Source organism: Theobroma cacao, chromosome 5, assembly GCF_000208745.1.
Source record: "Theobroma cacao cultivar B97-61/B2 chromosome 5, Criollo_cocoa_genome_V2, whole genome shotgun sequence".
Classification (NCBI taxonomy): Eukaryota; Viridiplantae; Streptophyta; class Magnoliopsida; order Malvales; family Malvaceae; genus Theobroma; species Theobroma cacao.
This window is the reverse complement of record NC_030854.1, coordinates 38,365,548-38,388,559: the sequence shown is the minus strand read 5'-3', so window position 1 is coordinate 38,388,559 and position 23,012 is coordinate 38,365,548. Positions and strand designations below refer to the sequence as shown.

General features: G+C 36.8%; 5 protein-coding genes, 1 long non-coding RNA gene and 1 other non-coding gene across 12 annotated transcripts; 1 reads left to right on the top strand and 6 right to left on the bottom strand.

Annotated features, from left to right (window-relative positions):
- Positions 526 to 4,010, bottom strand: LOC18600478 (26S protease regulatory subunit 6A homolog). Its single transcript, XM_018121763.1, has 10 exons — positions 3,724 to 4,010; positions 3,220 to 3,336; positions 2,882 to 2,989; positions 2,528 to 2,719; positions 2,243 to 2,434; positions 1,895 to 2,013; positions 1,695 to 1,782; positions 1,491 to 1,610; positions 1,272 to 1,412; positions 526 to 1,039 (listed from the first exon to the last, which is right to left on the bottom strand). The coding sequence occupies exons 1-10, from the start codon at positions 3,838 to 3,840 to the stop codon at positions 962 to 964; spliced, it is 1,272 nt and encodes a 423-aa protein (XP_017977252.1). The 5' UTR covers positions 3,841 to 4,010; the 3' UTR covers positions 526 to 961.
- On the bottom strand, positions 4,623 to 7,641 carry LOC18600477 (heparan-alpha-glucosaminide N-acetyltransferase). 4 transcript variants are annotated; one of them, XM_018120593.1, is made up of 12 exons: positions 7,414 to 7,641; positions 7,195 to 7,335; positions 6,979 to 7,060; positions 6,565 to 6,641; positions 6,370 to 6,485; positions 6,161 to 6,278; positions 5,902 to 6,018; positions 5,699 to 5,790; positions 5,544 to 5,610; positions 5,292 to 5,462; positions 5,043 to 5,186; positions 4,623 to 4,967 (listed from the first exon to the last, which is right to left on the bottom strand). In XM_018120593.1, exons 1-12 carry the CDS (start codon positions 7,570 to 7,572, stop codon positions 4,821 to 4,823), a joined length of 1,431 nt encoding a protein of 476 aa, XP_017976082.1. In that variant the 5' UTR covers positions 7,573 to 7,641; the 3' UTR covers positions 4,623 to 4,820. The 4 variants fall into 4 exon arrangements, with proteins under 4 accessions (XP_017976082.1, XP_017976083.1, XP_017976084.1 ...); XM_018120594.1 differs by having other exon boundaries at positions 7,198 to 7,335; XM_018120595.1 differs by having other exon boundaries at positions 7,430 to 7,641.
- Positions 8,226 to 10,318, bottom strand: LOC108661864. Of its 2 annotated transcripts, none has more exons than XR_001927756.1 (2): positions 9,179 to 10,318; positions 8,226 to 8,505 (listed from the first exon to the last, which is right to left on the bottom strand). It is a non-coding gene; the product is annotated as an uncharacterized LOC108661864 (long non-coding RNA). The 2 variants fall into 2 exon arrangements; XR_001927757.1 differs by having other exon boundaries at positions 8,226 to 8,487; positions 9,179 to 10,307.
- On the top strand, positions 10,427 to 10,498 carry TRNAE-UUC. Its single transcript has one exon. It is a non-coding gene; the product is annotated as a tRNA-Glu (tRNA).
- On the bottom strand, positions 10,556 to 14,729 carry LOC18600476 (F-actin-capping protein subunit alpha). The gene is made up of 10 exons (XM_007030940.2): positions 14,437 to 14,729; positions 14,121 to 14,236; positions 13,446 to 13,535; positions 13,181 to 13,245; positions 12,417 to 12,578; positions 12,176 to 12,254; positions 12,001 to 12,078; positions 11,537 to 11,611; positions 11,422 to 11,457; positions 10,556 to 11,050 (listed from the first exon to the last, which is right to left on the bottom strand). The coding sequence occupies exons 1-10, from the start codon at positions 14,537 to 14,539 to the stop codon at positions 10,943 to 10,945; spliced, it is 912 nt and encodes a 303-aa protein (XP_007031002.2). The 5' UTR covers positions 14,540 to 14,729; the 3' UTR covers positions 10,556 to 10,942.
- On the bottom strand, positions 15,373 to 18,630 carry LOC18600475. The gene is made up of 7 exons (XM_007030939.2): positions 18,214 to 18,630; positions 17,986 to 18,104; positions 17,836 to 17,901; positions 17,493 to 17,690; positions 16,816 to 16,934; positions 16,492 to 16,597; positions 15,373 to 16,041 (listed from the first exon to the last, which is right to left on the bottom strand). Exons 1-7 carry the CDS (start codon positions 18,440 to 18,442, stop codon positions 15,469 to 15,471), a joined length of 1,410 nt encoding a protein of 469 aa, XP_007031001.2. The 5' UTR covers positions 18,443 to 18,630; the 3' UTR covers positions 15,373 to 15,468.
- On the bottom strand, positions 20,042 to 22,806 carry LOC18600474. 2 transcript variants are annotated; one of them, XM_018121843.1, is made up of 8 exons: positions 22,304 to 22,806; positions 22,118 to 22,195; positions 21,885 to 22,027; positions 21,367 to 21,437; positions 21,126 to 21,221; positions 20,841 to 20,933; positions 20,625 to 20,718; positions 20,042 to 20,480 (listed from the first exon to the last, which is right to left on the bottom strand). In XM_018121843.1, exons 1-7 carry the CDS (start codon positions 22,730 to 22,732, stop codon positions 20,636 to 20,638), a joined length of 993 nt encoding a protein of 330 aa, XP_017977332.1. In that variant the 5' UTR covers positions 22,733 to 22,806; the 3' UTR covers positions 20,042 to 20,480; positions 20,625 to 20,635. The 2 variants fall into 2 exon arrangements, with proteins under 2 accessions (XP_017977332.1, XP_017977331.1); XM_018121842.1 differs by having other exon boundaries at positions 20,042 to 20,527; positions 22,304 to 22,797.

Sequence of the window (23,012 nt, the reverse complement as noted above, 5' to 3'; positions counted from 1 at the left end):
AAGCGAATTTGTCTTTGAAGTTGGAGTTGTCAAAACCTGAGTGATTAGCTTTGTATTAGTTCAGATTTGCAAATATGTATCTCTTTTTACTATTAGTTACTTATAATTCCCATTCCTTCAACAAGTCAAACACTAGTCATGTGGACCTCAAGGTTTAATATGAATGTTACGGATCTCGCATTAATAAGAGTTGATATAGATTTTGATTTTACAAATAAAAGTTTTTCTTCACTTAACATGCATGTTTTTCAAATTGAAATTATGAAATCCACATGAATGATATTAAAGTCGAGTTAGATATAGAATCTACATGAAAGATACCAAAATCGAGTTACATAAGCAAAAGAACCCAAATAAAATTAATAAAAGACGATTGTATATTTAGATAAAATAAAGTATCACAAATCTCACATCATTAAAAGATGAAATAAACTTTGATCTTATAAATAAAGATATTTCCCTTATCAACCATATCTTTTGAGTTGAAAATCAGAATCATGATACAGAAAAAACCTTTCCAGATTGTGATAATGAGATTTCGGTCACATTAAATATTTTATCTAATGCACTTAAGGCATTCCTTTCACTACACATCCTCCATGCATGGGCATCAGAATTCAGTAATCAGACATTGGCATAAAAAGGATTTCGGGATGTCCCAAGTCGGCCTTTTTTCTTAATCTGTTGCTAAACAACCCGAGTATAGCAGGGTTCAAATACAAACATGGCAAACCAATCGTATGCATCGGTTCAAATAAAATGAACTGCAGAAGAAAGAAAAGCCTAACCCAAAACAATTGGGCAGTCAAGTACGTGTATACACAGATTCTCAGCAGGAAGAAGCCACCTCCTTGACATTGGCTTGAAAGGCACCTTCTCTCAGACTGTAAAATGCTCGGCCACCTCCTTGACATTGGCTCAAAAGGCCCCTTCTTCACAGTGAAATGCTCTCCCGTCCCACTTATGCATAGTAATTTAAGCTTGCCTTCTTCTTAGCTTGAACCTGAATGATACCTTCATTGAAATCTTCATGGTTCACCTGTAAATCAAGGACCCAAAAGCCGATTTTAGTACTTGCTCCCACAGCTAAAATGTTTGCAAATAAATCTGATACAAATAAATACACATACACATACACATATACATATATGAACATACATGCATGTTCAATATGAAATACCTAAATGCTGTTTCTGTACATGTAACCTTATGATATCTTTTGTTGACAAAACAAAAAGGTAGATAAACTCCCAGGAGATTAGAAAGTGCACCTCAGTTGCATCACGGCGAAGAGCAAGCATGCCTGCCTCCACACAAACAGCTTTTAGTTGTGCCCCATTGAAATCATCAGTAGATCGAGCAAGTTCTTCAAAATTGACATCTGGGTGAACATTCATCTTCCTCGAGTGGATCTAGAAAATCAATGAAAGAATTCAATAAAATTCTACACGTCATAGAAGACATAGAAGCAGCAATATTGAATGTCATACCTGAAGGATTCGAGCTCTAGCTTCTTCACTGGGATGTGGGAACTCAATTTTACGATCCAATCGACCAGAACGCATCAGAGCAGGGTCAAGGATATCAGCTCGGTTAGTTGCTGCTATCACCTACAATACATGCATTACATTAGAATAGATCACTTACATTTTTTCAAACAGCTAGCACAAAAATTATGTTCCATGCTTTCAAACCTTAATACGTTCATCACTGCTAAAGCCATCAAGCTGGTTGAGCAATTCCAACATTGTTCGTTGCACCTCCCTATCTCCACTCACTTCACTGCAGGTGGTAACAGACAGGTCAATAATTAGTGATTCTGTCCACAAATAAATGCCAGTGTTATCAGTGTCAAAACAAATTTGCTTCCCAAGAGATGAAGATATAGCATTACCTATCAAAACGCTTCGTGCCAATTGCATCAATTTCATCTATAAAAATGATGCATGGAGATTTTTCTTTTGCAAGCTGAAAGGCATCACGAACAAGTTTTGCTCCATCTCCAATGAACATCTACATGCATTAAAATTTTAAATACTTATTAAAGGGTCTATGCAAGCAGATAAAAATGCACAACTAATATCATACAGTAATGAAAACAACTTTATTGCTCTCATTTTTCCTGTCATGTTATGATAATCAAGAAGTAAGGAGCACCAGTAAAATGATTCTAACATGAATTGAAAGCAGTAGACAGGATCCAAACATGTAGAGAAGTAAGCTGGGATAATAGACTTCATACCTGAACCAGTTGTGGGCCTGCTAGCTTCAGAAATGTGGCATTTGTCTGTGCTGCACAAGCACGAGCCATCAAAGTCTTTCCGGTACCAGGAGGTCCATATAAGAGCACCCCCTTAGGTGGACGAATCCCTAGCTTTTGAAACCTCTCTTTATGAGTCATGGGCAACACAATGGCCTCAACTAGTTCTTGGATCTGTTACAGGAACAACCATCAGAAAAAGGTGTTAAACATTAGCTCAACAGTTACAAGTGATCTTGGAAAGGGTGGCAAAATTAGAAAACTTGCCTGCTTCTCCAAGCCACCAATATCATTGTAGTCCTCAGTTGGTTTCTCATCAACCTCCATAGCCTTTACTCGAGAATCGTACTCTGAAGGCAGGGTATCCAATATCAAGTAACTGTCTTTATTGACTCCAACCAAATCACCAGGTTTCAACTTATCAGGGTCAACAAGCCCAACCACAGGTAGAAAGATGGTCTGCAGTGATTACAAAACAAGTCAAGATCAAAACTAAGCATTGTTGTCACTTTTTTCAATTCTCAACAAATGTTGATTTGATAATTAGTTTCACTACGGAATAACATAACAGACTATTGACTTGCCGTACTAGTAGCACATAAGAAATAATGCTGCCCTCACCTGACGAGTAGAGGTTTTCAGCACAACACATTTACCCTTCCTCTGTGAGTCAAGATCAATATTGGCACCATCCTCCTCTGCCTCATCCTCAGGATTCATCTCCAATATCTGAAAGAAAACAGTAATTATTAAGGTTTAAATCATCCAAGCAGATGATTGTTCACGATATAACTACATCAACAATGGCTCATCATTCAGTCAGTTCCCCTTTTCATTGCGCTGTGAGTTTGTTTACACACAGTATCACTATATACCAGTACAGAATAAGTTGAAGATTACTGGATATAACATAGAAATTCAAAAGGTATTTGACCAAAAAAGAGCCACACAACATTTACCTCAACAATGTTGCCGACCAAGTAAGGCAACTGCTTGTTAAGCTTAATCTTCTCCTGATTCTCCTTAATCTTCTCCTTGTATGAATCCAACTCGAGATTTGTCCTCTGCATCTCCTCCTTTAATCCACAAACCAATTAAACCAAAAATCAGAAAAATTCACACATACTATAGCTGCATTCCTTTAAAAAAGAAAAGAAAATTACTTAGCTTTAAGTATTAAGATTTCCCAATTAAACCAAAACCAGAAAATTCAGAACCCACCAACAACAAAAAGAACTTCCACTGATATGTAAAAATTACTTAGCTTTAATCAATATCCAGAACAAAAATAAAACAACAAGGTCGTTAATATTTGAAAGACGAAATGCTATTGAGATGGGTAGGACTTAATAGTGAGATTGGATTAAAAAAAAACCCTAAACCACAACAAAAACCCTAAAAAGAACAATGCAAACTAATAATTGAAGCATAGATATAATAGAAAAGAAGATATCGAGAGGGACCTTGAGGATTCGAATCTCGTTATCGAGAAGACGGGACGCTCGGACGATGTCCTCGGTGGTCATCGACATCAGCTGGTCCTCTTCAACGTTCGAATCTTCTACCATGGCGGTCGCCATCGGTGACAGTTCTTGAATCAACGGCGAATTTGATCCAAAGATCGATCACAGAAACAAAAAAGCAGTCGAATTAGAACGAAAATGAAGGGTAAAAGACAGAAAAATTGAAAGAATTTTGGGTTTCTATTACTTTATAGTACTCAAACTTGTTTTCGAAGAAATGGAGAGTCTCTGAGAGGGATTTGGAAGTGCGTCTCGGGCTATCTTGGACCCATTTTGAACCAAGTCGGACCTCCCATTTTGGCCCGATTTCTTTCTCATGGGCTATTTTTTGGCCTACTTCATTCACATTTGGACCATATCTTAGGCCTAAGTATTTTAAATTTTGGGCCTATTTATTTTTCTCAATTAGGTTCATAAAAATTCATTGATGAAGTACTTAAAAAGATTATTAAATAACAGTTGAAGGTTGCAAAAAATTTTAATCATGCATTTCAAGATTACTGATTTTGTTGTCTAAAAGTTATTGAAAAATGTTATAAAATTATCTAATATTTCAATAATCCGAGTATTTAACATTTCATTAATGTTGACTTACTAAATTTGCATATAAGCTATTGATAAAGTACATTCGAGATTAATAAATAATGATATATGTATTGATATGTCGGTAACTCAACGTTGCTGAATATTCGTAAAAAGTTATTGATAAATAACGAGTGATGTTGCTTAAAAATGATGAAAGTTATAACAAATGCCCGTGTCTTTTTGACGTCATTGATTTTGCCGATAATTTATCGAAACAACTATAAAATTTTATGAATTTTTTTAAAGACGAATCGGAGCAACAAAAGATTGAATCTCAGTGTATCGTGACAATAAGGTCACTCTACCACTTACAAAAACAATCGAGTATTTAAGTCGTCCGTGATGGGAATTATGCTTCAAGGAGGCCCAAATTACATAATATTTCAACAACTAAGTATCTAATATTTCAGTATTGCAAGTTACTGAGTATCCATATGGCAATGGGGGAAATCTCAAAGCTTCCAATAAATTCCTGATCGATGCAAAATGCCTGCAATGATAGCCCAGAAGAGGATCTCTGCAAATATAACATAGAGCAGAATGCCTACTCTTCTTGAATGCCAAACCCCAATGAATATGTGCTTTTGAATCCAATATACCTGCCAATGCCATAGATTAGTTCGAACTGATTCAAATTCATGGAGTAAATCATTCATGTGGAAAACTAAACCCACCAGTGTATTATGTGGATCCTGGTAGTACCATCCATTGATGAAACCTGCAAAGATCCCTTCAGCTGCCATAACATAAACCAGCATGGCATTCATGCCAATCCATTTCAATGGCAGAAACACCAGCTTCAGATCCCAAATATCAACCTGGCAAAGCCAAAATTTTTGCTTCAGATCAGCATAAGGTATCAGGATAGCTGGAAAATGTCACCTGTTTTCGACTGCTGAGAGTGCCATGTTGAAAGCACATACCAGGATATAGATGGCTGAGAAAACAAGTGCTGCTGCTCCAGATGTTACACAAACATAGCTGAAAGTGTATAGCTGTTTATTCAAAGGAATCGCTGTGAAATGTAGAACAATTCCAAGAATAAGGAGAGCAATTCCCATCATGATCCACTGCCTCAGTCTTTCAGAATGACCCTGGAATCGATTTTTTCATTTTTTATCAAAGACAAGAAGCAATGGTATCTTGATATTATAACCGAGAACCGGAATCCTAACCTTCAAATGTACAAGCACATGCCCAAAATGGACTCCAATGATTGTAGAAAGAACAGCAGATATTGAACTGCAATTAGCATACACAACGTGCTAGATCAATAGCTGTAAAGATAGAAAACTCCCACACAGAATTAGTGGTTACAGAGTCCAGAGACCTTAGAATCCCTTCAGGTTCGAAGGGTGCATGGCACCATGATGGAGCGGCATCTTTAAATGGTCCCTCATAAGGGGAATTCACAGTGCAAGCCTGCAGTACTTTAGGAAAAGATTTCAGACCTGTAACTGCTATTCACTGTAAACTAGGTGATTTTAATTTCCAAAGAGGATCATAGCCAGAATTGCAACTACGAAAACACACCCTGGATCTTCTCCATGCTGGTCGTTGGTACATGTGATTGATCCCTAATACTTCTCTGTCAATATATCCCACAGCATTGCAAGGAGGATCCAGTTTTCCTCTCACATTGCAGGCTACCTAAAATGAAATACAGAAAATCTTATCAAACAACAGATAGAACTTTCCCTCAGAGTGGCATACTATTAGATAGAATACAGCAGTTCGTTATCTGGAACTTTATGGTTTTGTAGGATGAGATTAAGGGCAACCAAGGGCTTACAGTGAAAACCTTCCCATAATCAGCACTGTCCTTATTTTGGACAGTGAACTGCCAGTCAGGAACATATGTTCCATAAAGTAAAGCCAAGTACATAATAAGTATGCATGCACCCACCAGCCTGTAGATTTGGAAACAGAGAACTAGTTAGTAGTATACATTATGATTATGGAGATAAATACCATACCAAGAAAAATCGAAGATGAACTTACCAATGCCAACAGTATAACCTGAACACAGAGAAATGACCAGCTGAAACATCTTTGGGTTGTGCATCTTTCAGAAAAATCTCTGCAAGTGCCACTACCAGATATGCAAAAGCTATTCTCTACAAAAGGTAAAGGGAATTTACTTCCTAAAGCCATTTCTAAGGACTAAATTCTGCAATTAACATCAGGAACATATACCTGTAGAATGCCACAGAATCTTATCATTTTCATATCAACGCCATATGTTAGCTTGTCAGGAGCATGAGAATACCCTCCTTCATGACAGATATAAGGATCCAAAGTTAGCATCAAAAGCTTTTCCCTCGTCTTTTAGAATTTGCAGAGATGGATTAAGATAAAAGAATTTCTCAATTTGGAATCTATAACTGCTTCAGGAACATTTGCTAGGGTGGTAAGTCACTTAGTTGCTTATGAATTATACCACCATAATCTTCTATAATGTTTTGTTAGGATAAGCATCCTCAGCTAAATGTGATAATTAGCACATCATGAATGCCTAAACCCTGAGCAGATAGGAACTGATCACCCCCCAAAGTCTCAACCTTTTTCCCTTGACAGCTACTAGTATATGACAAACAAAGGAAACCAAACCTTGTAGTAAGAGACCCCAAAAGAGGAGCTTCAAAGTTCTGAAACCCACCTTCTGGATAGCTTTGCCTTTACCTGGTATTCTCTACAAGAAACTTAACCATGATTAGCCATAGTCTCGGAGAGGAAGAAAAAGACAGTAAGGTACTCACTGTAGTAAATCCAAACTGCTAGTTCATTAACTTTGAAGAAGAAGAAGAAGAAGAAGAAGATCCTTACAACCTTAAGAGCAAGAGGAATGGCCATGCCAACAATGAAAAGAAAGAAGGGCATAACGAAATCGGCAAGGTTGCAGCCGTGCCATGGTGCATGACCAATCACAGGCCACTCTCCTCCAGCATCATCTACTAGAATCATCAGCTACAAAAAGTAAAGAAATTCATTAAAAAAGAAAAAAAAGAAAAAACCCCAACAGTCCAGCTCACAGAAAGACTTAACAGAAAATGAAGAGTACCGCCACAGTAAGGCCTCTGAAAATGTCAAGTGAGGCAACACGCTGAGTTTTATTGGGCTTCTGAGCTGAGTCGTCGGCCATGGGGATGGCCAGAGTATGACGTTGAGCAGGTTCTGCTTTGATTTCAGCCATTCTGAAAGCATCCAGTTACTGTCGGCCTGAAAAGGTGGTTGCTGTAAGAAAAGCTAACAAAGAAGAAAAAAATAATTGATTAAGATTGTATAATTTCTTTGTTCTTTTTTTTTAATTATTTTGGATTTTTCTCCTGGGGCAGTGTGCTGCTGACAGTAACCTTAGATTATTGGAGTAACAAGTTCAACGACGTTATCTGCGTGCACGTGTTTCTGAAGACAAAGGTTTGAACACGAAGTCAAAAAATATCTGAACATGAGATACGTTTGTGTTTCATAGGCTATTTAAACACTTTACAAGAAAATTTAATATTTTATTTTTTCAATAAATTGAGAAAAATACTTTTCGAAGAGAGGATTGAGGAGAGGAAAGTCAACGATAAGATTAGGAAAATGGAGGGTCTATTATTGTATCTTAAAAAAAATTAGATGGGATATTCATAATCTGCAGCTCTTTATTCTTTTCCAAGGAAGCACTTTGCTATTTGTGTTGGACATAAACTTAATGTCAAGGGCCCAGAATCGACAGAGTCATAATTTGTGCATTAAGGCGAGATTAGGTATTTAAGGGTTAAAACTATAACGCCTTATATAGTCATACATTGCCGACAATAGAAACTGTTGATGAGATTTTGAAGTTTAGAGAAAGCAGAAGATGCACCATCACCACTGAAGACATCAAAGAACGAAAACTAGTAATTTAGTTTCTGTTTCAAAAAGTTTTACATCAAGAGAATAAGACACTGAATCTGTTCCTCATTAGCAATCTCCCTTCCATGCAATCATCCTAATTGCAACGTAGCAAGACAGATATCCCACTTGATCTTGTTTGTAAACGAAACATAATGCTTCAAAGTTTGTGCCAAATTGTTTCCAATCCAATTACTGAACTGTTGAACATAGTATCAAACGACCTTGTCCACCCACCTGTTTCACAAAAGGGCACTGTTTCTGTTTTATAAACAAAGATTAACAAAAGGTCCCCTGGATGGACAATGATAGATAGGTATGCAATTTGGGTAGCAACTATAGCATATGATTAACAATGTCATAAACTCATGCATCCAAATGGGATTTTGACCAATGACCTAACCCTCCATCCTGCTCATGCAACAAAGATACATTGTTTGAGTGAAGAAAGATTGCAGAGACAAGAATGCATATGATTAACAATGTCATAAACTCATGCATCCAAATGGGATTTTAACCATTGACCTAAACCTCCATCCTGCTCATGCAAGGAAGATATAATGTTCGAGTGAATAAAGATTGCAGAGACAAGAATGTATATGATTAACAATGAGATAAACTCACGAGTCCAAATGGATTTTGACCAATGACCTAACCTCCATCCACCATCCTTCTCATGCTATGAAGATATATCATTCAACTGAAGAAAGATTGCAGAGACAAGAATGCCATTTGTACTAGATCAATAGCAACAATTATGAAGATTGAAGGGCATTCAACCTTAAGACTGCTAAGAAATGATGATTAAGGTATCAGTCATCCCTTGATGAACATGACAGCCCACACTGAATGTGACATGGCAACCGAAACAATACAAGAATGCATAAAATGGAGCTAGAGGGAAACAAAAAAAAAATATTAGTTTTACCTTTGTTTCCACCGGGTTTACCAGCTGACCTTCCCCTAGCCCTGCCTTTAGCCCTCCCCTCATCTCCACCAGGCTCATTGCCTTTAGCTTTTCCACCAACAGCACCTTCTTCTCTAACTCTGCCCCTTACGCAGCCCACCCCAGGCGGCTTTCTATCCGAGCAAGTTTAACTAGAGATACCAACAGAAGGATTGCCGAGAGAAGGACATGCATATGGCTTAATGCATGGCTCTTGGCCTCTTCTTTAACTTTGCCAATCACCTGAAAGGGAAACCCAGCAATCATAACTGCAACAGCGTAGGAGTTCTGCTTTTATAAAGATAAGCTCGCTTAGTGCAGATTAAAGAAAATGCATTCTTGTTGGTTCAAAAAACAACTAATTGAAAAATCCTATGCCACCATTTCATCATTGAGAGCCAGGTATGAGAAGAGAAGCAGAAACGCAAAGAATATGAACTACTTAAAAAATTCATTATAAGCACACAGTTGGGCAGCTCCCTGGAGAGCAAGGGGATCCATTCATACAACAAGAGCTGCAGAAATATAAATTTGCTTGATAAATCAAACAATTCCCACTTGCTGAATAAGGGCAAACTCTGGGTCAGCAAGGCAACCAATCTCAAGGGTATCATCAGAGGATGCGCTTCGACGAAAGGCATCCAACCAAAGCTACATCACCGGTTACTAAGAGAAAAGCTTTGAAAGAGGATGCCTCACGGAGCACATAAAAAATAGTCTGATTTGGCTAAAGAAGCATCATTCCAGAGGCAGCAAATGGACCCGAAGAACTAATAAGGAAAATCAATTTGAAAAATTAAAAAAAAAAAAAAACAAGAAGAAGAAGCATGGGTAGTAATGCATCATCGGGGGGACTCGAAGATACTCGATTGTATTCCCACGAATGTAACTCTGATTTACCATTATCGCTACTGCGGATTCAATAGAGAGAGAGAGAGGGATCGGTTCTGAGCTTGGATGTGTTTTTGAAATTGCGGCTATTGGAGGGGACCAACGAATTCCACGTTGGTCGTGTATTAGGTTTAGATCGGATTAAGTATTAATCTGCGAGACATTTTTTAAGACAAATCGTGAGACACAATGAATCAATATTAACATCTTTAATCTGTGAAACGTTTCTTAAGACAAAACAATAGGACTAACAGGCTCTAGAAAGAACAACACTTTTTGACAGCACTATGGTTCTTGATACACTTTTTCAAAAAAAAGTACGGGGTGAAGCTCAATCAATCCGTTGTCGTCCAGTGGCTAGGATGTCTGGCTTTCACCCAGGAGACCCGGGTTCGATCCCCGGCAACGGAATTACGAACTCTTTTTGCTCAAATTAGAACAATAAAGGCAGATTAATTAATACTTGAATAGTAGAAAAGCATAATCTAAGAATTTTAATATTGTTCCTATATGATCTATGACACTGGAATCTGGAACATACAATTGCTCAGGCATACGTACTAAAATTTTCCACAAGCACCACAAGAAAGATGTTGGGGAACTATTCAAAGCAATGCTATACATGGCTTGTAAAGAATGATGCGGGATAAGCACACCAAAATTTGAGACTCTTACAGGAGAACACAACTTGCACACCAAATAACAGATAACTGTAAAATCAAGGTGGTTGGAGGCGAAACAACAGTTGTAAACTCTCAGCAACTGTACTACAGATACTGTCCGGTGACCGGGGGACCCAGCTTAAATCGATTTTATGCATCAAGGGATGTGCTTTACGAGTTTGGTATGGTATAGTCACTTTCCAATTCCCAGTTCTTTTGATATCTCTCTTGTCAGGCTGAATTGTGAAGTGTTATGCCATGGGAATAAGGTTCGAGTAACTGGAAGTTTCCTGCGAAGATCCTGCATGGCACATAAAAATTTTAAGAGCATTAGTTTCATTTCAACGGGGTTCCTGAAGTTGACGAGTATTCTAGATGGACATCAGGAGATCTAATATTCTCTCTGTAGACAAACATTCTAGCTAGGATTTATCTATTGCTCCAGCATGACTCCTACCAGCAATATGATTTTCCACAGAAAAACATAAAATGGTATTAGGTTCCATCATCCACATACTGGCATGATTGAGAAACAAGCAGTATCCTTCAAATAAAACCCAAAAATAGCTGGGTGTAACGGTTGAAAACAAATCTAAAAATGGTATCCTAACCTAATTCAAAAGGTTTCCCCAGCAACTTTTGGCTAAAAAGGCCTTTCAAATCAAAACATACCTTGAAAGTGGTATCTGGCAAATTCAAATAGGATGCCTGCATTATGTCTCGACTGTCAGTAAAGAACTCTAGAAAACTCAAGCATTTGAAATAAACCAGACATATTGAAAGCAACCTCAAGGGATGCCAGGTACTCTGTCTCATGGTGGCGAATTATGGTGGCTATAGAAACTGCACTATCATCAGGGGACTGAAACAAACACAGAAAGTATTAATCATATGAAACCAATTATAGAAAGAGGACAGGGCAGAAAGAGGTCAGAAGGCATTTCTGTTGATGCACGTTCAGGAGCCACAGGGCAGGATAAACTACGCCAACAAAAATTACCTACTGCCACTGTTAATAACTCTAAAACTTCTATTTTACAACTTATGGTAATATCCAAACTATATATCTCACATGCCTTCACATTAGAATATTTGCTCAATACAGTTATCAGCCTGAAATGCTATGTCAAAATAGTTAAACTATTAAAAATAGTTGAAAGGCAAAAGAAAAGAAAAGAAAGAACCAAGGAAGAAGACAAGAGAGGGGGGGAGGGGAGCAATGTTAAAAGAGCTTGTCAATTTTGTAATAACCTGAAATAATGTAGAATCTTTACATTCATGTCTTGCATCTAATTGCACGTTTCCCTCTTCAAAATAGTGTGCACCGACCTGAGATGAAAAAGAACTGACTCATTCAGATCTGAAATGCGGGAAGAAAAGAGTCACAAATATGCCATGCACTAAGTCATGAGAAATACTGAAATACCTGCAATTTGCCTTTCAATTCCAGTATTTGAATATCATCTTTAAACTCAATGTTCCATATTGACCGCCAACTTCCATTGCTGTAAAGCCAAAAAGCATTATTAGAAGATAAACAGTCATGTGTTTCTGTGTGATCCTCTGTTAGACTACTAACAGATAATCAAATAGCTAGTCAGCTATACAATCAAGCAATTACAGTAGAACAGTCACTAGTACATTCTAGTCTAACAAATTTAACGCACCAGAAATTCTGTGGGCTAAGTCTAGCAGCAGAAATCACTACAACAAGCTCAAAATCAGATCCAGGTCCCTCCACATCTTTTCCATTAGTACAGTAAACTGAACAAAAACCTTTTGGATAAGCTTCACCAACATACTTTGACATTTCTACGTCCAAAGCACATCTGCAACGAAAACAATGAAATTAAGTACAAATTGTAATTAAAGCATCAGATATGCACCCTAATTCCAGTGATAAACTGCCATTGGTTTTTGCTTAGAACTTTATGATATAAAGTAGGGATGATAGAAAGAGCAACTATGATTACATCTCTGTTCATGATGAGTGCTAGTTTCAGCAATAACCATCAAACTTATCAGTTGTTGGCATTAAGCAACTTTATAGATCCTGGGACAGTCCTTGGTATCAATCCAGGAGAGTCAAAAGCCGGGAGAGAATCATAGAACAGCCACAATTAAACACAAAAACCTACACTAACATGCAGGTAAAGGCGCAGTAGTAACAAAAACCTACACGTTTGGAATGGGTCACTGTGCACAACAGGCAAAGGTTCAAATTCAAGTCATTTCCATGTCAGCAAACATGAAATAAATTAGATCTAAGGCGGTTCTAATTTGGATCCCGCTATGGAGGAAATAGGCACTTGAAATGTAAAGACCCCATATTATTCTGTCAACTCTATTAAATCTCACAGAGAGATGCTCGTAATAGTTCATTAGAAATCAATTAAAAATAATATCAGTCCATTAGAGCTGTAATGCCTACCGGTATTCCTCTATATACGGGGATGGAAGCTCCTCATCAGTGGCAGGTCTCACCTCTGTACAAACCTGAACGAATTTAGGACATCATGATATAAACATTCAAATTAAATGACGCATTAACATTCTAAGTGTCATATCATCAGGAAGAAAACTACCGAATATTAAAAATTTCAACTTCGGGAAAAGATTTTACAGCAAAGGTTCTTTGAATTTTATGGCATTAAGAAGTTTCAATCACAAGATGCATTAATAAGGCTAGAAGGTACCTGTTTGACATGGTCAACTATGGCAACTTGAGCAGTCTTGGGGTCTAGATACTCATTATCCTGAAGCTCCCCATATGATGTAACCAGGACCTAAACTCCAATTGGACAACATTGCAACAATCAGATTTGTTTTAGAACCAAATTCAATGACATCAGCATTGAACAAAGAGACCAGAAATTGTAATTATCATCATATTTGATTAAAAGAGAACAAGCCAATATGAGAAATGGAGGTAATTGGATGACTTATGGACCATAACCATGGAAAATAAGCTCAATATCCTATCTAGAAAATGTTAGAAATGAAGCACTTAAAACGCAATGATCGATACTCATTGCCTCTAAAGTAAACAATCAAGGCACTCTAAAATGACATATAAACCTCCAGCATTCAAGCTACACTTACAACATTTAACCAACTAAGACATGTTTGTATTTATTATGCATAATCCAACATAAACTACAAATATGAAGCAAGGCAATTCGTGATAATAAATGTATACCTTAAAAACATAAAATGCATGAACTATAAGAAAGCTATTTCTGGCAATCCCGAAACATATCAAATGCACTTACATTTCTGTAAGCCTAACCAATCACATTACTATACATCTAACTTTAAGTTACTAATAATTAACACTAAAGCAAATTATATTAAGGGTTTCTAAGACTTACATCTCCGAATCTACCAGGCATTTCGAGGCAAATCATGTGAGATTTGTTGTAAACAGGAAATGCCTCCGATACCGCCTCATTGTACACGTCGTCATCATTCAAAACAGACTTCAAATCTGCAAAAAAATATATTATATATAAAAATGATATAAGAAAAATCGACAATGGAACCGATCAATCCAAATCAAATGCGAATCCAACAAACGAGATAGAGAATAGAACTAATTGATCAAACTGATCGATCGAAAACTAAAACGACAACGACAATGGCAAATGCAAGGCTAAAACGACACTAGACAGAGAGAGAGAGAGAGACCTTTAGCGACGTATTGGATTTCGCCAGCGGGAGCGTTGAGGAGGAACCATTTGGCGATCTCTTTCCTTTGCTCCTCACTCAGCTCTGTTTCTTCTTCTGCCATACCTATCTTTCTAGCTCTCTGCAGAGCAAATTTTAAAGGAAAAAACCTAAACCGTTTGGATTTGTTTGGAACGAGAAACAGAAGAAAAGCAGAGGAAAATGAAAGAGAGAGAGAGATATGAAGAAGAAGATAATGATCTGTAAAGGCTTTCTGGTTTGTGAAACAAGAGAGTGAAGGAAAAAGAGAAAAAACAAATATCGAAATCATTTCCGCCTGTGGGGTTTTGATTTTCTTTCAGCCCCTTTAAACGACGTCGTAGCCTCGACATCAAAGAGCGATGTCGTTTCAAAGCCTTTCAAAATTTTTCTCTCGGGCTTAGAAAAGTTTAAGCAAGTAATGAAAAACTCCGAAAATAAAATAAGACAATTTATATACATAAGTTGTTATTCTTTTAATAGCATGCAAATAAGTTTTTATTTTTTAGTTTGTATCTACGTAAACTCGTAATTTCAACGAAAAGTTATTAATCATCAAATTTAATATTATCGAATATTTTCTATCCACATAATATTTGATGTGATAATTAACATAATCACATAACTACCGATGTTAAATAAATCACATCACCTACATAAATCCGTAATTTTAACAAAAGATTAACAAGCATCAAACATAATACAAATAAAAATTTTCTATCCATGTGATATATGACGTGATAATTACTGTGATCACATGATTATCGATGTTAAATAAGTTACATGATCACTTCATTTGTCACGTGACAAAATCTGTATCAGTTGACATTGGTCAGACGATTGTTAATTTTTTGGTAAAATGAAAGACGTGCAACTACAAATCAAAAAATAAATAAGGGTTAAACTACTTGGCACAGGTTAAAGGTGATAGAGAGCTACACATTTTATTGTGAAAGGGCTAATGGTGAGTGTTGAATATCAAAATTTTGATTTACAGATTCTACAGGGTACATTTTAGCAGGTATTCCACTGTTGAACTAACAAATTAGCTTCCAAAAACTGTTTCCAAACCCTCAGCGGGCGTATGTCCCTAATGCTAGCAGAATTTTCCTTTGCTCTGGGGTTCATGAACAAGCCTCTTGCTGCAAAACCCATCAGTTCGGTTGGATCCATGTAACTGCGAATCCTTGATGCAATCCCACCTTCAAAAGAAAACCCCATTCTAAAATATCGATGATCATCGGGAGAGCACTCTTCTGAAGAGGTAACAGCGTTTGGCTTCAGCTGGACTTTGGTTTCCTGTCCTGATGATTCATCCACCATACATTCATTGCTTCCTAAGCCAAATGGATCCCAATCTACCTGATGCAGGATATCAGCTGTCCTTTTTGCAGCATTGATGTGATGATTTTCCAACCGGATAGATTGCTCGAGCACTAATTTGTCAACTTGTACTTTTAAGTTCTGCAGGTGATGCCCGATTCTAGAGGCCACAGCATCGTACAATTTTCCTCTTGATGCATCTACGGGTTCTTCCACATTGAGCAGATCATCAAAATGTATAGGGTCTCCAATTAGAACTGTCACCTACAAAATTTTATGCATTAAGAGAAATCATCAGCTAGAGTCGGCAAAAAAAAGTAAAGGAAACAAAGAAATCAACATATCACTTCATAAGAGCAAATGTAATCATAAACATAAAACTATGATATAACCAGCCATTAGCAAGGATTTGCTTGTCAAGCCCAATATGGGGAAAGAGGTTTAGGGAAGTGAAAAAGGGAAGAGTGGAGAAGGGTAGAGATGTTAAAATAGGGGAGAGAAAGAAAGAACACAATGTTACTAAAGATGGAACGATGAGGGAGGCATTTGCAGCCTGTAGCTGAACATGTTTAAAACATTGCAAAGTCACGCGTTGCAGACAGTACAATTACTCACAGGAGGCTGTTAAACTTACAACCTTATTGCCAGAATTGAGTGGAATGGAAACTTTAAGAATGTCTATCTAGCAAAAGAAAGAATAGCAAGACCACATACCGTCTTGCCAATCCTTGGGAAATTGGCTCCTATAGGCATAACATCTTGCATTCCAGTATGCACAAATGGCAGGACAATTGGGGTATTGTCTGCATCTAGAACCAACCTGTATCACCATAAGGTTGTTAAATGTATTTTGTAACTGACATGGAAGAAGGAAAGGATAAAAAAAGCAAAGGAAGAAAAAAAAAAGCAACAGACATAATTGGACAAATCATTTTCTTAAAACAGATTTTATCAAAGAAGAGATGAGGCCAGTTTATTTCCAGCTAGAAGGAGATATAACTCTCATCTCTTAAAGATAAGTTATCAACAAACTCTTACCTCCCAACACCTCTCTTGGAAGACCTCACAGTTTTTCCACCATCTCGGGAACGACTGCCTTCTGGGAAGATGTGAACCCATCCACCACTATTCAACTTTGAAATAGCCATGTCCATGCCCTACAACAAAAAGAACCAAAAGGATGAAATGGGCATTAACTGCCATACATGAAACAAAGTCATGAAGAAAGGCATAGACATGCAGATGAACCTAAACCATACCGTATCACAAACCTACCAATACAGGTGCAAATATCTCAGGCCTAGACCATATTACAGAACTCCAGGAAGCAACATAAGAAGTTCAAGGAAAGAACAAAGAAACCTAGTCCCACAAAAACACTAAACAATATGCATGTAAACCAAATATGTTTGTACTAGCATGCTTACACATTGACAAAACAAATCAGTATGGGTCTACAATCAGACCAGTCTGGGACATTAGCCATCATTTCCATTTCACAGACGTTCAAATGCCAATAAGATCTCCCTCCTTTTGTTTTCCCGTTTCTTCAGTTAAATGCCCCTCATCTCAACAATACATACTGTAAATTTCACAATGCAAGGATTCTAAATTCATCTGCACAATGCGGTATAGTTATCAACTTGATCATTCAATATTTAACATTCACTGTTCCATGATTACTAAAAATACTTCTAAAACTTTAAAAGGGGTACCTTCTGATAAATCCCATCACCACGAGACACTGGCAACACTTTTACAGATCGAAAGAATGCAGAAGTCACAGGATTACTGAAACATCGATCTGATGCACACAGTGTCCATCTCAAGTTCTGAGCATCCAGAAGAACTCTCGGAGGAAGCAGCGACGCAATGACAAACGGATCATCAACCGATGCAACATGATTGCTTACCTGCAATGAATTTCAAAAAAACAATAAAACCGTTCCTTCATCAGCATATGCTACACATAATAACAGGATCACAAATAAGAGAAACACACACCTACAATTGACGACAAGCTAAAACTGATCAATAGCAAAAAACCAAAGCTTATACCGTTACAAGGGGTTTGTTCTTGGGTCTATTAAGCAATGCGTAGTGTAATTTTTCGAGGCCATAAACCTGACAGAAAAGAGAAAGACATTAGTTCTTACAAACCGCGATATACACACAAATAATTCTCAATCATACAAAAATCCTACGTACTTGAACGCGATTGAGACCATTCATGAAAACGTGGCAAACATTTCCTATCAAAGGAACAGCCACAGCTTGAAGCGTTCGCAAAACAACTGAATCCTCCTCCACATTAAAGTCCTTACTCACTGCAATACCAGCAACGTAAATGAATTTTAATTCCTAAAATATCCAAAAAAAGAGTTTTAATCAAGAGAAGACATCAGATTCAGAGCAGGAAAAACAAAAAACAGTGACCTCGTTTGAGGTTGAAAGCGGAGGAAGAAGGGAGAGAATCGCGACGGAAGTCACGGAAACGACGGAGCCAGCGTTGGACCGTGGAGGAGAAGTAACGATCAGCGAACATCGAATGACGGTGGCGGCGATGGCGATCAACCGCTACCCTGAACCGCTGCCTGAGCTGGAGCTGTAAAACGCGAGCCTTGTTCTTCCATAGATCTCCCCTGTCTATCCACTGCACGGCCATTACTTTTGCTTCTTCTTTCTCTATTTTGGCAGATTTTCTCAGCGAATTTCTGAAAAAAAAAATAAAGAGAGAATTCGTCTTTTTCTTTTCTTTTTCTTTTTTTTTTTCTGTTGATCTGATTAAAATAGCAGAGAAGCGTGAGTATGAAGAGCGGAGACAGAAAGGTGCGAAAGAGAAACTGGAGAGGCGGCAGGGATAGTGACTGACCATTTAGCATATCGGGTCGGGTTGTCGGATGATTCGGTTATTTAAAAATATTTTAATTACTTTTTTGAATTTTTTTCTTTATTTAAAAATATAAATTAAATTTTGATTTTCATTAATTATATTTTCTAAAAAAATTTATCCTTAACTTAGAAAAAAAGTGGTAATAAGAGTAATAAGCATTTTTTTTTACTTTTTAAACGAGATATTAATTTGAAATAAATAAAGATACACAAATAAGCTAGTATTTACAAATAAATATATTCTTTCAAATTTCAATTCATAATATTATCTTTTTGAGACGGTTTTTGTAACTTTGTAACAAATTTTTTATACTAATGAAATTACTTTAATTACATGTATAAAACATAATACGATATAATGAATACACTAATTAATCAAAATAAAATGTGTTATTATTGTTAATAATAATGATATAAGTTAAGCAATTCAATGGGATCAAATTTATCTGAATCATTGTTGAGCCAAACTTAAGCAACTTGAGTAGTAGGCTCGATTGCATTATGACAAATAATAATGATATAACTATTATGAATAACAACATCATTATCATTGTTTCAATGATTTTCTCTTATTGTATTGAATTTAAGTAATTATGATGTGATTGAAGGGATGAAATTATAAAAAAACAAATATTTTACCTTTAAAGTTAATTTTGTAATATTTTAATTTTATACTTATAATAATCTTATTCGAGAAAATATTACAATTACAATTTACAAATAGCTTAGGATTAATAGTTTAATATTAAAAATAATTTCGAATTTTCTTATTTTTATAATAATAAATCCATATATATTATCCTAATCATCATAAAAAAATTTATCGGGTCGGGTTGACTGATCAAAGTTTTCTTTTATTATTTGATTATCGAGTGTTGGATAAGATGCTTTGGTGGGTGCAATAGGGGTAAAATCTCTGTTGGGGCCACGGGAGACACGTCAGATGTGCATAGGACGCATTGTTAAGTGACACACGTAACCTTAAAACGTCGGGAACATTGAGGCTGGCGCATGCTATAACTTCCAGAAGTATCTTGTCCTAAAAATACCTTTTGGGCTGGGTCATTTTGGGCTTAAAATTCTTAATTTTGCGGACCCTGAAAAACAGAGGCTCGCCTTTTTAGTATTCCCAAAAAGTCCTCCAATTATGTTAATTTATACAACTAATCCCTTAATTTTTTTTATTACATCCAAACAAGTTTTTATTTTCTGATTTATACCCACACAACACTTAACTTTAACAGAAAATTAACAATATCTAGACTCAATATCAACTGTTATTTTTTATCTACGTGACATGACGTAATAATTGATGTGAAACAAGTCACTTAATCATATCATATATCATGTAAATTGAAAATACAAATGTACATTAAGTTCGATGATTGCTAATTTTCCGTAAAGATTAAGAGCTTGTGTGAATACAAATTAAGGAGAAAGGCTTCCTTGAGTAGAATAAAGAAACTATGCACTATTAAGATTAAGGCTTATTAGGAGGAATCTCTCACATGGTTTAAAACTTGTATGACAAGCATAAATGAGGGATGGCTGACACTTCATCAAAACAGAACTTGGGCAAGTAAGTTTACGCATTGATGGTTTCCAAAATTTCTTTCTACAAATCACAATCAGTTAGAAATTTGACATTTTAACTAAAAAGTGAGGCTTCTTGGTCATTAAACAGTCAGAAACACTGGCTTGGCATTTTGAGCATCCAAGCTTCCAAAAGTCCAATCCTCCACCCGAGTTTTCTCTACCAATTATTGAAACAATGGTCAGATTTCAAGCTCATCTTTAGCTCAACCTCCATTCTGAGGATCATGCAAAAGAATTGATAATCTGCTACTGACAAAACCACCTAGACAGGATGAAGCATTGAGTATGTTTCCAATGATGAAGATTGAAAGGCACTCGAGTGGATTAGGACTGTTCAAGTGATAAAGGAGAGCATTTACCTTAAGAAGAATCAGCAAATGAAAATCTGATAATCAGGCTGTGGATCTCCAATGTTCAAATAGTTTACATCAACGACAACACTGCCCAGATCATCTGGCCAAAACCAAGAAATTTTGTGCTAATTGCTAAGTCATTCCATTAAGTTAAGCAAAAAATGCATACATATGCTTAACTATACAAATAAAACTAGCATAAAGACAAATGGTTAATCAAACCTTCATATATTGTCCTCACATAATTCACATACTCAGGTATGAGATCCCTATATATGATTCCTCCGGGACGTGCATCCAGGACGAGCAGGACTCCTGTCAAATCATTATCATGACCAAATTAATAAATATTGAATCCTCGTCTTTCAAAATAGAGAAACAGTAGTAGAATCTTTTCAGTTCCAAATTTCATTTTTGCTTTTACTACAAAAGTTCTGTAGGCACTGAGAACAGATTGTTTCTGGTATTTTTAGTAGCACTGAACTTGGAACCTATAGAAAGACCTACCTGGAGCCATCCAACCTTTTGTTGAATTGCTTGGCAATGGAGCAAGCCAGAGAATATTTCTCAAGTTCATTGAATCATCATAAGTCACGTTGGACCCTGGAAAAAGCAAATGTAATCAATAATGGATAGAGCACAAAACATCACAGTATGGAATTCATATATGTTGTGTCTTTAAATAGTAAGAAGCTACTAGAAAATGTAACACTTCTGCCTATAGATCAAAGAAAACATCATATTGTACCCTTCTGGCAATATCCCATGTTGATTGGAAACATGTCTTTATCATATGCTGGGTATTCTTTAGCATGAAATCTGCCATTGAAATGCTACAAGTTAGGAACATGCAAGCGTTCAAAGTAATAGATTGGTAAAAGTATTGCTGGTAGAGACCATTATCCATCTTATCCCTTTTCCATCCCTTTTTCATATAAGCTTCCAACTCTTAAAAAGTGGCCAGTGCCTCACTAATAATCACAGTTTATAGCATCTCTAGACATAATAATTCTTCACCAATTTCATACATTTTCCTAAAGGTCTAAGGCTTCACAAAAGAAGCTGATCAAAACAATGATACCCCAAGTTCCAAAACTAAAGAGGTTCAAATTTGCCATATGAATACTGGCCCTTGAATTTCGATAAATAAAAATTTCCAGAAGCTGTCACCTAACTTCTTTATTCAACATTTTTCCAATTTGAGTCCTATGCAAATTACATCTCCGCTGCACAAGCAGATTGATCATGCAAAAAGATAAAGCTTACAATATGCCAAGCCTTCCGGTCTCTGTGGCAATAAAAATGTGACCATGAAACAAATCATATCGAGTTAATGAAACTTTCAATCCAACAGAAGGACCCCTCTCAACAATAAGTTTGAACAAGTATTCAAGATATGAATTCAACTCCTGCAATTTCAGAAAAACCAAATATAAGCTAAACATCTAAATAAGTTTCCGGGAAAATACCAAAAGTATTGAAGAGTCTGGTTTATAAACCTGACTTATGAAGCGTCTACCATAGGGCGTTCTGGTTAACCCACATTTATTTTCCTTTGATCCTTCGACATCAGGCACCTGATTCACGCGTAATGACAGCCGTTCATCAGCTGAAACCCACCAATTATGGAAAAGTTTACTGCTTTCAGCTGTGAGAACACGAAGTTAAATCAACTAAAAACTTACAGGCAAGACAGTTGGATCAAGGGCGCGATGGATTGAACCGGGATCACCACCAGAGTCAACAGCGAGACGGGCCAGCTCGAGAACCGGTTCGGGAGGCCACCAAACGAGCTCATTTTCCTCATCTCTTGGACTCTTAAGAAGGGTCCGTCTATAAGAAAGGGATTTGGAATCTGGGGTTTTTCGGGTATCGATGGGAGTGAAGGGTACGAGGAATTTGAAGCAGGATTTGAGTTCATCAGCGACCGAAGGGTTAACCGAGGAAGACTGAGATGGCGGGCCGAGGAGAGAGAGCAAATCGGACGGCGTAGCTTTGGGAATCGAAGGCGATGAGGATGGGGATTTGGAGAAGAAGAAGGGAGACGAGGAAGAAGCTGCGAAAGAAAGAGAAAGGAAAATGGTGAATCGGAGGGAAAGAGAGGTATTGCCCATTGGCAAATTTCCCTCCTTTCTGTAAACAGCTGTTTTCCTGTGAACTCCCTTAGAACTTGGAAAGGTGATTCGATTAGATTTTGCCACGTCAGCTTATGTTTAGTGGGTCCATTAAAACCATTGATTGGGTGAGGAGATAGGATTTGGGCAACAAATCCTTATTTAAAGAAATTTTTGTAATTTTAATCCATGTTTAAGGATATTTTTGTAGTTTTAATAAACAAAATTATCGATTTAAACAGAAATTATTCACAATATATTATTTAAATAATACAAATAT

Coding starts and splice junctions, on each gene's coding strand:
- LOC18600478 (XM_018121763.1), bottom strand. CDS start 3,840: ATGGCGACCGCCATGGTAGAAGATTCGAACGTTGAAGAGGACCAGCTG. Junction 2,720..2,881: donor TGAAAACCTCTACTCGTCAG/GTGAGGGCAGCA, acceptor TAATCACTGCAG/ACCATCTTTCTACCTGTGGT. Junction 1,783..1,894: donor GGCACGAAGCGTTTTGATAG/GTAATGCTATAT, acceptor TACCACCTGCAG/TGAAGTGAGTGGAGATAGGG.
- LOC18600477 (XM_018120593.1), bottom strand. CDS start 7,572: ATGCTTTCAGAATGGCTGAAATCAAAGCAGAACCTGCTCAACGTCATA. Junction 6,642..6,978: donor TTGGGGTCTCTTACTACAAG/GTTTGGTTTCCT, acceptor TCTGTCATGAAG/GAGGGTATTCTCATGCTCCT. Junction 5,611..5,698: donor GAACCTGAAGGGATTCTAAG/GTCTCTGGACTC, acceptor TGCTAATTGCAG/TTCAATATCTGCTGTTCTTT.
- LOC18600476 (XM_007030940.2), bottom strand. CDS start 14,539: ATGGCAGAAGAAGAAACAGAGCTGAGTGAGGAGCAAAGGAAAGAGATC. Junction 12,579..13,180: donor CCGTATATAGAGGAATACCG/GTAGGCATTACA, acceptor TTTTCGTTGCAG/ATGTGCTTTGGACGTAGAAA. Junction 11,458..11,536: donor AGTACCTGGCATCCCTTGAG/GTTGCTTTCAAT, acceptor GACATAATGCAG/GCATCCTATTTGAATTTGCC.
- LOC18600475 (XM_007030939.2), bottom strand. CDS start 18,442: ATGGCCGTGCAGTGGATAGACAGGGGAGATCTATGGAAGAACAAGGCT. Junction 17,902..17,985: donor ATGGTCTCAATCGCGTTCAA/GTACGTAGGATT, acceptor CTTTTCTGTCAG/GTTTATGGCCTCGAAAAATT. Junction 17,691..17,835: donor AGAACAAACCCCTTGTAACG/GTATAAGCTTTG, acceptor AATTCATTGCAG/GTAAGCAATCATGTTGCATC.
- LOC18600474 (XM_018121843.1), bottom strand. CDS start 22,732: ATGGGCAATACCTCTCTTTCCCTCCGATTCACCATTTTCCTTTCTCTT. Junction 21,438..21,884: donor ACCGGAAGGCTTGGCATATT/GTAAGCTTTATC, acceptor TTTCAATGGCAG/ATTTCATGCTAAAGAATACC. Junction 21,222..21,366: donor CATGGGATATTGCCAGAAGG/GTACAATATGAT, acceptor TGCTTTTTCCAG/GGTCCAACGTGACTTATGAT.